Below are 14,921 nucleotides of genomic sequence, written 5' to 3'. Positions count from 1 at the left end.
CTCTCGCTCTCTCATATCAGACTCTTCATCCCTGTTTCTCTCGGTCTACTTTTCTCATCTCAGACTCTCTCATCTCCCGGGCTCGCTCGTTCTCTTTCTCTTGCTCAAACACACACACACACACACACACACACACACACACACACCTCACGCTATCGCATCGTCCCCGTTTCTTTCTCTCTCTCTCTCTCTCTCTCTCTCTCTCTCTCACACACACACACACTCACACACACAAACACACACAAACACACACATCTCAGACTCCCTAGTCATCCCGGATTCTGATCCTATGTTTATGTTTCACTCTCTCAACCCAGGCTGATTGTCTCTTGTCCTCCCTGTCCCTCATCTATCACTCTTGCTCCATTTCTCACCTTCTTTATTCCATATTATTTCAATCTGAATGTCTCTCATCTTCCCTTGTTAATTCCCTTCACAACACTTCCCCCATAATGTTTCTTGCTTGTTTGTCTCTCCTCCTCCTCCTCACTATATTTCTCTCCCAATCACATCTATTTCTCCACTTTTCTGTCCCACTGTCTCTTTCTCCATCCACCTCTCCCATCACACCTCTTTTTTTCTTATCTCAGACTGACTGTCCCTCCCATTCTTTTTATTCCCTTCCCTGTGTGTCACTCTCGCTCTCTCTTACCTTAGACTGCGTCTCTTCTTCCCTATGTTTCTCATGTTTGGTTTCTCTCTATCTTTCTTCATCCTTTTTGTTTTTCTCTATCTCCTCTCTTCCTCTTTTTATTTCTTTTGCTTTTGCTCAATCTCCAACTTTCTTCCTTCCTGATTTCAGACTGTCTCTCCTTCTGCTTTTCTGTATTTTTCCCCTTCTTTCTGTTCTCCTCTCCCTCGGACTCTCTCTCTCTTCCTATCTGATTTCAGACGCTCCTTTGTTTTTCCTTAATTCTCTATCTTATTGTCTCTTATTCTATCTCTCGCTGTATGGATGCCAGTTGAGGGTTGAGCATCTCGGAAAAACGCCATAACAAGCGACAAGGTTGTCACAGCAACATCCGACCTTATTCGGTCCTGCAGTGCAGTGTGTGTGTGTGTGTGTGTGTGTGTGTGTGTGTGTGTGTGTGTGTGTGTGTCATGAGTGTCTCGTGGTGTGCCTTGTGTGTGTTTGTTTACATCATGTGCACATAATGTCCATGTGGACGTCTGTCTGTATCTGTGAGGCTGGAGATGTGTTCTGCTGCTTCATTAAGTCAGTAGAGTATGTTGCGCATCCCAGCCTGCTTGAATGTGAATGTGTGTGGCTTTGCATAAATGTTTTACATATTGTGCTGTACTAAAAGGAAAGAGAGAGAGAGAGAGAGAGAGAGAGAAAGCAAGTAAATGGCGAGTGACCTATATTTCTGAATTGTGCTGCCACAGATTGGAGCAGATGTTTCATATTGTCATCCCTCATAAAAAGAAAAAGGAGGTGTGTGAATTTCTAGATTAACTGACTGACACCAGTTGCCATTCAACCTCTTATTAGTAATTCCTGTTCTTTCACCACAGACAAGCCTTCGGCAGTTTATCAGGTGCACCGGTGTGTCACTTAGAAGGAGGAATCGAATCCCACAAATATCACAAGCTGCCTTTCCACCGAGGATGACTAAATCTAATCACAAGGAAAGCACATGTGTCTCTTGAGATCACTCGAGAAACTCGGTGTTACACAACCTTCCACAGAGCCAGCATAATTTGTTCCTCTATTGCTGTCAGTTTCGGCTCTGCTACTCTACACGGTCTAAAAAACTGCTGCAGCGTATTATCGAGTGCGTTAAGAAAACCATCAGCTGCGATCTTCCATCCCTCACCGAACAGACCGAGTCAGGCCACTGGGGTCCTTCCTGCTTCGTGGCACTTAAAACCAGGCTGACACACAACTATACACCACGTACCTCACCTAAAAAGACTCCTCCTGGGAAAAAAAAAAAAAAGAATAGTGAACTGTAATTACAGACAATGTGCTGCATTACTGAAATGTCTGCACTAGACCTGTCACTAAACTGACTTTCATGCACATGACTGCAATGAATGATTTCAACATCTCTTCAGTGGGGTGAAATAAAAATTTTAAAGGCACAGCATAGCAGAAAAGATATAAAATATATTCCTGAAATGTACACATTGGCTACTGGATAATAAACAATACTATATACACTGCCACAGCCATACTATACTACTATAGCAAAACCGTACGTAAATAAATGATGTATTATTCTGTACTAATAGACTAAATCCTGTCATTAACGTTTAAATCCTGAATAAACGTCTGTGTACTCCATGGTTCATGGAAGCCAGCTGAACGTTGTCTCTACATGAAGCATGGTGAGACCGTTCATTCTCCACAAGCTGCAAGTGACAAACCAGGCGGAGCTCAGAGAAAGTGACAACATGAAGTAAACTAGTTTAAAATGCTGCACTGATCAACACGGCATCATATTGCAACAGTGCAAAAAAAAAAATTTCACTGTGCTCACATTTTACTGTCTATTATCATGCTGATGGCTCTGTGGCGGCTGTGTGCTAATTAACTACAGGCTGACCTTTTCCAGCACTCGGTGTAGACGTCTGGGGCGACTGCCCAGAACTGCAATTATCTCACCAGAAACCAGTCAGTCTTCTAATTCCTATTTCTTTCTCTGCTCTAATGTTTTTTTTTTTAATGCTACAATACTAGCTACATGCAATTTCGCTCATCATCGCTCATAAGGAAAAGAGATAGAAGTCACTTCAGGTTCTTCTTCTTGGGTGGGGTAAAGCTGGGAGCAGACGTAAGCATACGGCTAATTACCTGATGTGACCGGTTTCTACTAAAGCTCCCTCATAAAACGGCAGAATAAAACCTGAAATCTGACTGGAAATCCCAGCATTGTTCTGTCTTCTGCTGTTGTAGAAGAAAGTAAGAAGCTAATCATGAAAATAAATTAACAGGGGCTAGGCCTGTCATGATAATTACATTATCGACTTATCGTAAGATATATGGCCATGAACCCGATCATTTCTGCTGACCTCGATAGTGCCCATTGTGTTTGCATGCGTGTTTGATTGCATAAGAATGAATGTCACCAACATTTTAGCCATTCATGCCGCTTCTGTCGTCTCGTCTGCTCTAGGGCTGTCAAATTAAAATTCAAACTTTGAATGTTCGTCAAATTTAAGACAAAAATGCCCATTCGAATGCAAAAACTGTGTGCATTCGAATGTAAGATGTGTGGCAAGCACTAGCACCGATTTTAATTAAAACATACTGTTGACAAAACGGTACGCAAATATTAACACTGCATCAAGAATGTTTTTTGAAGAAAAATTTAGAAAGAATAGTTCTAGTGTTTTCAGATAATCCAGTCATAGTCAATAATGTCAGGGATTGACCCGCTTAAGCTGCGTGCGCTGAAGCTGAATGGTGAATGAACACCGGGAAACTGAAGCGCTTTACTAGCCGGTTAATTAACTCACCCAAACGCATCCTATGATGCTAAGTCGTAGGATATGATAAGTCACGTCGTGAATACGCTCTTTCCCTAACAACACACTAAAACATGGACAATGAATAACTAAAGCATAAAGAAAATCTCCACTCAAGTGCCTTAGTGTTATGTCCAGAGACACTAAACTGACTTTACGTCAATCATGCTACTTTGTCATATTTTTATTACTTACATGTTAAATGTTATATTTATACGATATACGTTAATATGTTGTTACTTTGCACTTTTTGTTATCAAGGGTCCAAACCACTGAGAAACAGGATTGGCAGAATACTGCCTGTTAAGGAATGAATAATTCTCTACACTCCTGTGCCAAATGATTAATATTTAGTGCAATTTTTGTTAATGGAGCCCGAGAGTCCATTTCATTTATTGTTTTCCGTGTGTGATTTTATTTATTTATATTTTATTTACTTAGGATATCTATTTTCTGTCATTCCAATTCCAATGTCTGAATATTCTTACAAATTAAAAGTTCATTGCTCTTTGAAAAGATGGTCTTGCATTATTATGCTATTATATTATCATTATATCACTGGCATAAAATGATCTTAAAATGACAATAATATCGTTTATTGCAATTATTTCTGGGACAATACATCATCCAACAAAAGTAGTTATCGTGACAGTCCTAATAGGGGCTTTAATACGTCTTATCCATTTGGGTCTAATGTTAGTTATGATTTGTATTTAGATTTTTTTTCCCCCTGGAGTCTTGTATATTTATCCGGATCTGTCTGTGTGTTTTAGTATAGTCCATTGCCCTGTTGAGCAGCTTCCAATGTGCCAAACCAAATTCCTGTACCGGACAAGTAGTGGCGAATAAAGTTACCCTCATCCTGCAGACATATTTTGCAACTCCAGATATGGTCAAAAAATGTGCCTGGGGAAGTGACACCCGCTATCCTGACCAAGAATAGGGCCATCATTCGACCCATATCCCAAACCATAAACAAATCCTAGAAAAAAAATACTGAGTTTGAATTATGGCTGGTCATTATGACCAAATAACATCAATACTGTAACAAATTATGTTATAAAACACTGTTCTGTGATATTGTGGGTATCAGTATTTTTATAATAATTACAAATTCTGAATGGAAACAGCTGATTAGAGGTTAAAATATTGTACAGGATAAAAAAAGTTCCTCTATTTCAGCATTAAACAGATTATATTAGACATTTTTTTGCTGACAGCTTATTACCAATCCCATACATCATGATGCATATCATGTATCATGGTAGACCTCACTATCAGCTAAATACAGCCAACATAACCAAAGATCTCTCTGTCTTTTCAAAGGTGACTTATTTTATCTGCTGTTTAGTTGATTATATGAGCAAATATAACTGAATTATATGCCACGTGTACAGTGTGGCAGTACTGCTCTGTGTTATAACCTTAACAAAACTTTCACAAAACCTGATAGTTTCATGATACACAATATGCCTTGTGATATTTACTAAGCCTGAAACATCATGAATATGGGGAAAAAAAAAAAGAAAATGAGAAGAGAAACAAATCACATCACTCTCTCCTAACCTGGCTGTTTATGTAAATCACAAAACTCTTAGTATGTGTGACAGCTAACGCTACAGAGACGCGAAATCATCTCCACTGCGATCGATAAGCTCAGACTCAGTGACCCAGACTGAAAACTGAAACGACCCACAGGACTCATTACTTACTGTCCTCATCAGTAAGCGATTACTCTGGCCTAGTGCAGGAGAGTAATTAAAAAGACACGGGACGATCACTTCTGTCTTTATTTGGCCCTCAGTCCTTGCTAACGTACACAGGAGACTCACTGGCTGAACATCCAGCCAAGTCTTTAACGTGACTACAGCAGGCCTTCGTCTGAATGTGACCCAGTCAAGCTGAGCTTTAAAACCAGAACTGTGCGTCGACATGTAGAAATACTGAACATGTCAGAATAACAGCACAATATCATACATAAATCACTTTCATGGAGATGTGAAAGGATAAATAAACAAATACTACATCAGTCAGGCTTGCTTTGCATCACATATGTCCTTCTCGGTGTAGGAAACACTACTGACCAACACACTTCTGACCAACAAAGCAGAGAGAACTGCTGCTCTGGCTGAGGTGTGTGTTTATAAAACTATGAAAAATAGGAAATATTGTAGCTAAAAGTCTAGAGTTATCTGTGTTTTTAGATCTTCAGAATACAACTAGCTAGCTGACCTAACAACCTAGGGTTACACGATTCAGGGGAAAAAAAAAATCTAATTGCGAATTTTTTTCTTCTATTTTAGCATTTTACACTAATTGCACTTCAAAATCAAAGCTGCATCTCAAACACAGACAAATAAAGAAAAGACAATAAGATGTTTGACACTGCAGCATCTTTTAGAAGATTTTTTTTTCCTCTCATATGATGTGACTCTTTAAAACACCCGAGTGATGACGGGCTGCGTAACAGCTCGAGGCAGTGCTCTGGAATTCCGATTAGCTAAACGTTCATCATGTTGCGATTTGTACTGTCCGAGATGCTGGTGTAAGTTTGTAGTGTTACCACGACAGGTTTGCACTGTTTTTCAGCACATTTTGCAAACCACCTGCTGTAGAATGGCATCTGTCTTCCTGTAGCCAAAATATTTCCAGATGTTTGATGTGCAGTTTACGTTTGTCTGTAAGGTTGGCTTCACTTGCTTCATTGAGATCATTTGATCATTTGTTTCGGACCAGACTCACTATTGCTAGCCTCCGCCATGTTTGCTGCTAACGAGCGCTTGCTTCCTTCACGTGACGGCAGCAACTTGTGCTCTTATAGGTCAGCTAGGCTACGTATCATGTTTGAGAAGTCAAGCTCGACTTTACATTGCCAGTCTACTTGTGTTTTGTTATTCTATAAGGGGTTTTATAAAAGGTTTGCACACTTATCAGCCGATTGCACCTTGAATCGCATCCAATGCAGTGTATGAACCACGCTTTTAGAAATTTCTATTCAATTTTGATTCAAAAATCAATTAATCGTTGAGCCTTAACACAACCCCAAAGCTTAAGTGGCAAACTTGTTAACCATTACCACTAGTGAGCTACAGGATTTCCAAACATTTCTTTAAAAAAAAAAAAATTATGACTTTTCTACAGTTTCACACAAAATTGTTTATGACAAATTTTTCCCTCTGCATGATTTAGAACTGTGATATGATAGTCGCCTTGGGCCCCTGTGCTGCACATGCCTCTTTTTAATGTTAGACCAAAGTACACTACTTTGAAGCATGATGAAAATATTAGAGCTAATGAAAAGTTATGACTTTTTCAAATCCTAATAGATATTTTATAATTCTGCAAAACTTTTACAGGGACTGGGACATGAAATTTAATTTTCCATGACTTTTCCAGGACGCGTAACTATGTTATTCGGCACACGTTATTCATCTTGTCTTAAAAAGCAGAAAATTAGCTGCTGCTAGTCTGGGATCTAACCTGAGGTAAGCTGATAACCTGGCCAGCAGTACTGAATAAACAAAGGTCATTTTCATAACTTGCTAAAGGTTATGATGTATATCAGGGTTTGCATGACTTAATTTTCACTAGTCGATGAGAAATTTAAAATAGTGGTTAACCAGTCATCTCTTTCATAGTTAAAGCAATTCTGATTCAGGGCATAACTAATTTCAGACTATTTTATTAGTGCAGTCAATGCTGATAAACAACAGCAAAGACGGCATCAAACCAAACTTCAGTTAACAGCCATACACAGGCTACAAATGATATTTTCATGTGGATGACCTGGCAGATGTGGCTCAGCTGAAACTGTTGATTCTGCCAATGAGAGTGCGCAGCATGGAAGCTTATGTCCATTAATAACCGGTCTTCCTTCAATGGAGTATATCATGTCTATATAAGCATCAAGGAGGTATTTCCAGGCTGATAGTGACCCAGGAGTTGAATCTCCATGTCTGGATTGGCCTCTTTCAGCTCACAAGCGTCACTGGCAAGCTCTAAACAAGCTGTGACAGCCATATTCAAGAGTGGCCCGAGTGGGACTGGATAATGATGTGCAACCCACGGCACTTTTCCCAGCATTGTCTTACACATTGTGCAGTTGCCTGTGGAATTGGCCTCAAATATTTCAGACTAACAAAATAAATTTACAAACCTCTTTTTTTTTTTTTTTTTAAATCTGCCATGCTACTGTTTTTTTTTCCCCACCACCTCGACTAGTCGACATCCCCACAGCAGAGACTAGAGAACAGTTTAGTTGACTAGTCTATATAACCCCTAATGTATACTGACACTGATGGCCATCCTGAACACGATGCCTGCCAAAGTAACTGTTCGGGTAAAAATGCCACCCAGTGACACAGGAACTTTTGGAGAATGTGCCTACTTTGGCTGCCTACACAACCACAACTTAAGAATGATACATGTGTTCATTACTCAAGTGCCAAGAATGTAGCTCATGGTGGACACTTCAAAAATCAATGCCTGTGTTCTAGGATGCTGCATTTTTGGACAGTGTTTGTGCTCCAGAGATAAAAGCTGTCCCATTCAGAAGGCAGGATAAGTATGTGTTCCTCAAGGACGCAGCTCTTTGAGACTCAAGAGCAGGAGAGGCATGTTAACACACGCCAGAGAGAAAAATCAAGTTGCATCTGTGATATATTGAAGAGATGAACTCCAGTTTTACCAAGCATGGTCACTGGCGAGACGGTGTTTACTTTGCACATGACGAAGGGGAACAGCGAGACGCCGGCTCAAGGCGCTGGCTCGACTTCACAGTAGAAGGGCCTTCTGAACAATAAAGCTACTATATTCTCTCAAGCACCATCCATAAACTAGTATGGAATGTATTCTCTCAAGCATGCAATAGGCCTAAGCCAAAGTTGATTTTTATATCATGATAATTTCTTATGCTCTCCTTACACTATATGATATTATGATGATAAATTTCATGAACGACAGTATTTAGAAGCGGGGTGGGTGTTACAACAGGACACGTATCTCAATCATTTGTGTCACAAAATATTTCTCTAATACTGAATTCATACTACATGATTTTAGCTCTGATTTCCTTGTCACAGATTAATTATAAATTAAAAAAAATAAACAACATGATTCATGGTGGCACACAGTATAAAACAGCCGTGTTTCTTTGCACTAAACCTCCAGTTCTCTTTGCAGAACAGACAATCCTTGGTGCCTACCTGCATCTCCCACACCATTCCTTCTGCCAAACTGTTCTCTTTTTACTTTTTCTATATATAAAAAACAGCCCAGTAGACAGCTCTCACACTGATTTTGGTGAGAATACTGGACCTGAGGATCTCTTAAGGTGGAAGACTGTATTGTGTGTGAGCCTCGTCGCATTCGCTTGTGTAGTATACACATGACAACGTCCATATGACAACCGATTACAAAAGTTAGTGTAAGCAGTACAGCGATTCTGATATTCTGAAAGTCGTGTAGCGTCCACTAGGCGCAAGTGTACTGTGTGCATCATCACTACGTTAACAACATTGAGCAACTCCGCTGTAACTTAAATCAATCCCATCTTGTACCCATCTCTTTAAACTGCAGACACATACATATCAATGAACTGAAAATTTTGTTTCATAGATAGACATTTTAATTTCAAATTTTTTTTCATTTCCTAGAAAATGTTATTTCTTGCTGATTCATCCTGCTCTCAGGCAGCTATGGCTTCACTCCAAAAACTCCAAAAATGTGTCCTTGTCATCCAGCATACTTATTTAACAGGTGTAGGCAAAGGTGGAGGTGTAAAAATAATCCACATGAGAAGATTACCTCAAACTGTCAGCTATTTTCTGTACTTAGCTAGCTTAGTTACTCTTAAATTACTGTCAGGTTTATTTAAATGTGGTGTTTGCAAAGTGCTTCTTAAACGCCATTGTCTGGTGTGTCTGTCTACTTCAGAAAGAACCTCATGAACATACAGAGTCAAACCCTGACCCTCAGTTAACACATGCACATTTAACAAACACTTTACTTAAATAGAGCATTACTGTTGTGCTGTTCCAACTTCTTAGCAAAACTTGAGCAAAACGAGATCCTGTTTGCGCATCAGTAACATGTTCAAGTATTATACTTTCCACAACACTATATGTTGGGTATATTTGGGTTATATCATATCACGGATGAAAAAACAGCAGCCCGGCGCCCAGCAAGCAGATTTTGTGTCCAAGTTACTAGTTTTTTTTTTTAAATCATGGTTACCTGGTGTACAAGTAGCTTCAACAACCAGAGCAAGAACTTCTTACTGACTTCTGCAAAAATTGTAATTTGGTAGCTATGTTTAAACTTGTGCTTAAAATGTGCTTAATGCTGGAGCAAAGTCAATGTTCATCATCGACTTGGTGGCTTTTTGTCCTCAAAAACCTTATTAGAAGAGGATAAGGACTGTGCCTACACAGTCATCCCCTCTCTGGGAACTCATAGGCTTGTTTGTTTACTTCAGTCTGTATAAAGGCATTTTACTAACCAACTAGCTCACTATGTGTTATTCCATTATGTTAGCTACCATATTTTAGTTTAGTCAATTAGATTTCCAGGCAACCAAAATTCGGGACTGGGCAACACGCTGGACCGCCCACTTGCCTAGTGAGCTAGCGAATAAATTTATTATTTGTATACCTCTGCATATTTAACTGATTATCCTACTATGCTATTAGCAGGTATCTTTAATTAAATCATTTCCTGTTATAATAGCTGAATTAACAAGATCATATGTAAATCTTATATAAACAAAGTATCTGATAAGATATTAATCTGCACACAAAAGACAAAACTGATTAAATTAAAAGTGTTAAAGTCTAACAAATTCAAAGGATAAATGACAAATTGTGGTTTGACTGGTCTGAGCGGATGTAACGTGTGTAATGAGGTTCGGATTATATCATAAATCTGGCAGAGTGAAGAAACATCTACATGCAAAACACACACACACACACACACACAGAGGAATCTGTTTCTTTCCTAATTTGCATTAAAGTAAATAAGAGCATCTTCCATGCCTGAGGTCAGAACTCCTCCCTTTACACCATCTAACCCCACAGCTTAACCCTCATTAATCTCAACCGCTTCATAAAAACTGTTCTAGGTGGAAAACTGTGATGACGTTCTACAGCTCGAGGGCTGACTGCCTCACCTGCAGCTGCATCTACGACTGACCAACTGAGCTCAAGCTCTGACTGGAACAAAGCATGACCTTTGATGAGGTGCTTCAGGAAAACAAACTCGGAGATGTTGACGTTGGACTCGTATCTCTCTGGAGAGCTCATTTGGGTTCTGCTAACGAGCACCGAAGGGAGCTGTGGCTCAGCTTGAGCCATGGGAAACCCAGCGGCTCTCGAACCTGATCCTGGTGTCCCTGTATGCTGCACGGTTTAGTGCTTTTCCTGTTTTAACACACCCAAAAGGTAAACTCATGGAAGACATGTTGATGAACTGATGACAAGAGTCAGGCGTGTTAGAGCAAGAAAACACTAACATGTGCTGTGCAGGGGAACAGAAGGATAAGAGTTTGGAAACCATCCCATAGATGTTCCATCATGTGAGATTAGGCAAAGGATAAGAATCTATCCCTAACCCCCTTACTCCCTAATCAAGTCAGTGTTTTTCCTAAGCTTGATCCTTTAGTCATCTTCTGCACATTTTTTCTTGCTCTAACTCGCCAGACTCAAGGTATCAGTCAATGGCCAGGTTTAGCAGGCGTGTTCGAGTAGGGAAATCACTGATTAGTGTTTTCCCTGCATTAGCCCACTCATTTTGACTTCACGAAGGGCTTCTTAAAGAGCCGATGAGTTAAATCAGATGCAACAGACGGAAATACTGAGTGACAAGAAAAAGATAAAAAGAAACCCCAACTTTCCAGTTCTCTGACATCACTCAAGTAAAAAAAAACAAAAAAAAAAAACAAAAAAAACACTCACTCGATCTACTTCTAGAGGTTCAGTAATACGAGATCTTAGTCAGAGAAATTTTCTAAGGGAAATGAGTTTTATTTTCAAAGGATTTCATCAGGATCAAAAGTTTCCTCAACCAGAACTTCAAGTTCATTTATTCATCATTCATCTTCAAAATCCATTTTATCTTCATGGTCACGGTGGATCTGGAGCTTATCCCAGGAACACTGGGCATGGGGCAGGAATATACCCTGGATACCCTGAGATTTCCCAAACTGACCACAAATCATTCCATAACAATGAGGCAGCATGGTTCACAGCTCTTCAGGAAGCTAGTATTATCGCCGTCTTAGCTAGCATGCTAGCAACCAACTCTAACAGGTTAGCAAGCAAGAATTTTCTTCTAGTTGTGGCTAACTTCAGAGCTTTTTTGCTTGTCTGTGCCTCCAAAGTGAAGCCATTGTTAAAGCCAGATGAAGTAGTAGATATAAAAACAGTGCCAAAGTGTAGCATTGACGAAATGCATAAAGAAAAGTTACACTTAACTACAGTCTTCTGACTTCTAAGCTTGCTAGCTTAGTCTGTCTAATCACATTCAACAATACTCACTGTTAGTTATTACAACCAATTGTGAAGAATATCTAGAAAGCAGGTGAGCACCTGTAGGATTAGAAATATGTTGTAAATAATACAACTAGTATAGATGCCACGTTTAAATTTAGACACGGTGAAGCAAAGAGGAAAAGAAGGTGAGAGCCTGGGATTTGGGATTTGCTTGCTCTGTTGTCTTTCATGATTTAACAACAGAACAGCACAATGACTGGATCGTTTCTCTCATGTGTGGCATATGGGAGCCGTGTTAAAGCAGGACAAACACTAAAATGTGGACTCGAGCAGTAAGCTATGTTCATCCACTTAAGTCCCACATGACCGTACGTCTGGTACAGACGTGTTGCCCAATCCTGCTTCTTTACCCCTGCTGTTATGACACCTGACTCAAATCATTAGCCATTCATGAGGTTAGAGCAGGAAAAACACTTCAGCGTGCAGTGCAAGGAGACTCAAGGACCAGAACTCAGGAAACACTGAATTACAGGAAGTGGGTTGCAATGCTTATCATCTGCTTAGCCTCATGACAGTATACATATGCTGCGTTGCCCAATCCTGCTTCTTTAGTCCTTCTGTCCTCATATCTGTTTTTGTTTTGGGTTTTTTTGCCTGACTCACTGTCTACCTGCTCTAACACTGCCTTTATTGTTAATATGACATCCTGACCAAAAAGTTGAATTAGTGTGTCTTTGACAATTTAGAAACGACCTGACTAATTTTCTGATTTGTCACTCACCTTTACTCTTATTATGAAATGACAGTTTGATGGTTAGTAAATCTGGTTGCATTATGTACATTTTTTAGAATATATACCACTGGAAAATGTTGGAAAATGGAAAATACGGCAAAATTAAAAGTGTTAAAACATACTGCATTCGATATGGGAAAAATATAATGTAATCATTATATTGTGCGTTTTTCTTTCATTTCTCTTCAGTAACTGCTTTATCCTCGTAAGAGTTCCAGTGGAGCTGGAGTCTGTCCCGGGGAACGCTGATGCTGGGTGTGAGCCGGGAATACACCCTGGATGGGATGCCAGTCCACCTCAGGGCACCACACACACACACACCCACACCTAGTGGCAATATAATGTAGCCAATCTACCTCCATGCATATCTTTGGGAAATGGGAGGAAACTGGAGAACCCAGAAGAAACCCTCGCTTGCAGACAGGATGAGAACATCCGGAGGACTGAACGCCAGGTTCAAAAACACACCTTAATATCCAAATAAATGACTTGTTCCAGTTTGTAATGAAAAATACAGTTATCATCAGACTCCAAACACTCCTAACTCAGTACGCAGGTTAAACTGGGTCAGTGTGAGCAGGAGGGATGCTGAACTGGGATGGAATCACTGGTTTAGTGTTAACCCACTTTAACACACTTGATGATGAAGAAGGAGCATGAGAGAAGGCAGGAAGCTGTGAGTGCACTGCATGGTTCAGCGCTCATCCCGCTCAGACAGACCCGGTTTGACCTGATGAGTGTGTGATCATGAGCTCATGTCGTGTCCAGGTGTGTTTGCAGGAGAGATTAAGGGATCGGGATGGACACACATTTCACTAATTGTCTCATGTAGAGATGAGATCGTGTATTTGACAGCCATGTTGTCATAGCGTGTTGATGATGATGATGATGATGATGATGGTGATGATGGTGATGGTGATGATGATGATGGTGCATATTGCTTACCGCTGTGTGCGCTGAACCAGCGGGGCGCGATGTGCAGAGGCAGCGTGTCCGCCAGTGATCCCCGCGAGCCCAGGTACAGCACGCCGTCCGTGTGCCGCCCGTCGCCGCCTGTTTCGCGGTATCCGTGAGCGCGTACCGAGTCCGAGCCCGAGCCGGAGCCCTGTCCCGCCGCGGCCCGGTCCGGCTCCGTGGCTCTGGGCGGGGCGGCCTGTGTGGCTGCGGTGGTGGTGGTGGTAGTGGTGGTGTAAAAACCGAAGGGCACGGCGCCGTTATGCTCCATGCCCATACCTGCCACGGAGCTCACCGAGCGGCTGCGGAGCCCCATCGTTCCTGCCGTCCGGAAGTGACCGAAGTGGGCCGATGGCGGCACCGCGCTGTCGTCTGTGGACACGCCGGGAAACGGGGGCCGCGGCCGGGCCGCCGTGCTCTGCTTACCCCCCATATGAAAACGGGGCTCCGGGAAAAGACGGGGGTGGGGACCGGGGGTGGGGATGTGGCGGAAATAAAAGGGGTCGAGTCGCCCCTCGGATGAGGGGGATTGTTCTTCCGAGCTTCCTCAATCAAGCAACGAGGAAACAATCAGACTGGAGAGAGGAGAAATCCGGGCTGTCAAGTCTGACTGGAGCAGCTGTGTCCGGGAGGCGCGCGAGCCCGTGAGAGTCATGGAGAACAGTGCACCTCCACGGTGAAGAAAACAGCAAATCAAACAAAGACGGAAGGCCAGTTTAGATGTAACGGAGCAGAAACACCAACGCACGCTCTCGTCAAGTGACTGACAGGACAGGCTGAGCGAAATCACGACAGAAACGATGACAAAGCTCGCGGCGCTGAGGACGGATCCGCAGCACACTGACAGCGCAGGCTTCTCCCTTAGCGCTCATTTCAAGTCGAATAATCTCGGAATATCAGGCCATGACATGTGGCAGCGCATGTCAGTCAGCGTGCGCCTGTATGAGTGTGTGTGTGTGTGTGTGTGTGTGTCCGACGGCGGTTATGTCCAGGTGCGCTGCGCTTCACGAGCTCGCCGCTGTTGCTGGTAGACAATGGGAGACGGTTACTGCGCACGCGCAGATTTACCAACCGCCAGATTGAACAGATGCTTTATTGAGCATGCGCGGATCTGGCAGCGTGGTTAAAAAAAAAAAAAAAAAAAAAAAATTGGTCCGTTTAATGCGCATGCGCGAACACATCTGCCCAGACGAATTGGATACTACATACTGTAGATA

The 14,921-nt window shown here is 41.6% G+C and overlaps 1 protein-coding gene across 1 annotated transcript in view; it reads right to left on the bottom strand.

Moving 5' to 3' along the window:
* znrf1 (zinc and ring finger 1) overlaps positions 1–14,775 on the bottom strand; it is a 48,720-nt gene extending 33,945 nt beyond the window's left edge. The window contains exon 1 of the mRNA XM_026946477.3: positions 13,696–14,775. Coding sequence (XP_026802278.1) covers positions 13,696–14,137 — 442 coding nt within the window. The 5' untranslated portion in view covers positions 14,138–14,775. The remainder of the gene's footprint in view (positions 1–13,695) is intronic.
* Between the last annotated feature and the right edge of the window lie 146 nt (positions 14,776–14,921).

Source organism: Pangasianodon hypophthalmus, chromosome 7, assembly GCF_027358585.1.
Source record: "Pangasianodon hypophthalmus isolate fPanHyp1 chromosome 7, fPanHyp1.pri, whole genome shotgun sequence".
Taxonomy (NCBI): domain Eukaryota; kingdom Metazoa; phylum Chordata; class Actinopteri; order Siluriformes; family Pangasiidae; genus Pangasianodon; species Pangasianodon hypophthalmus.
This window is presented reverse-complemented; position numbering and strand designations above follow the sequence as displayed.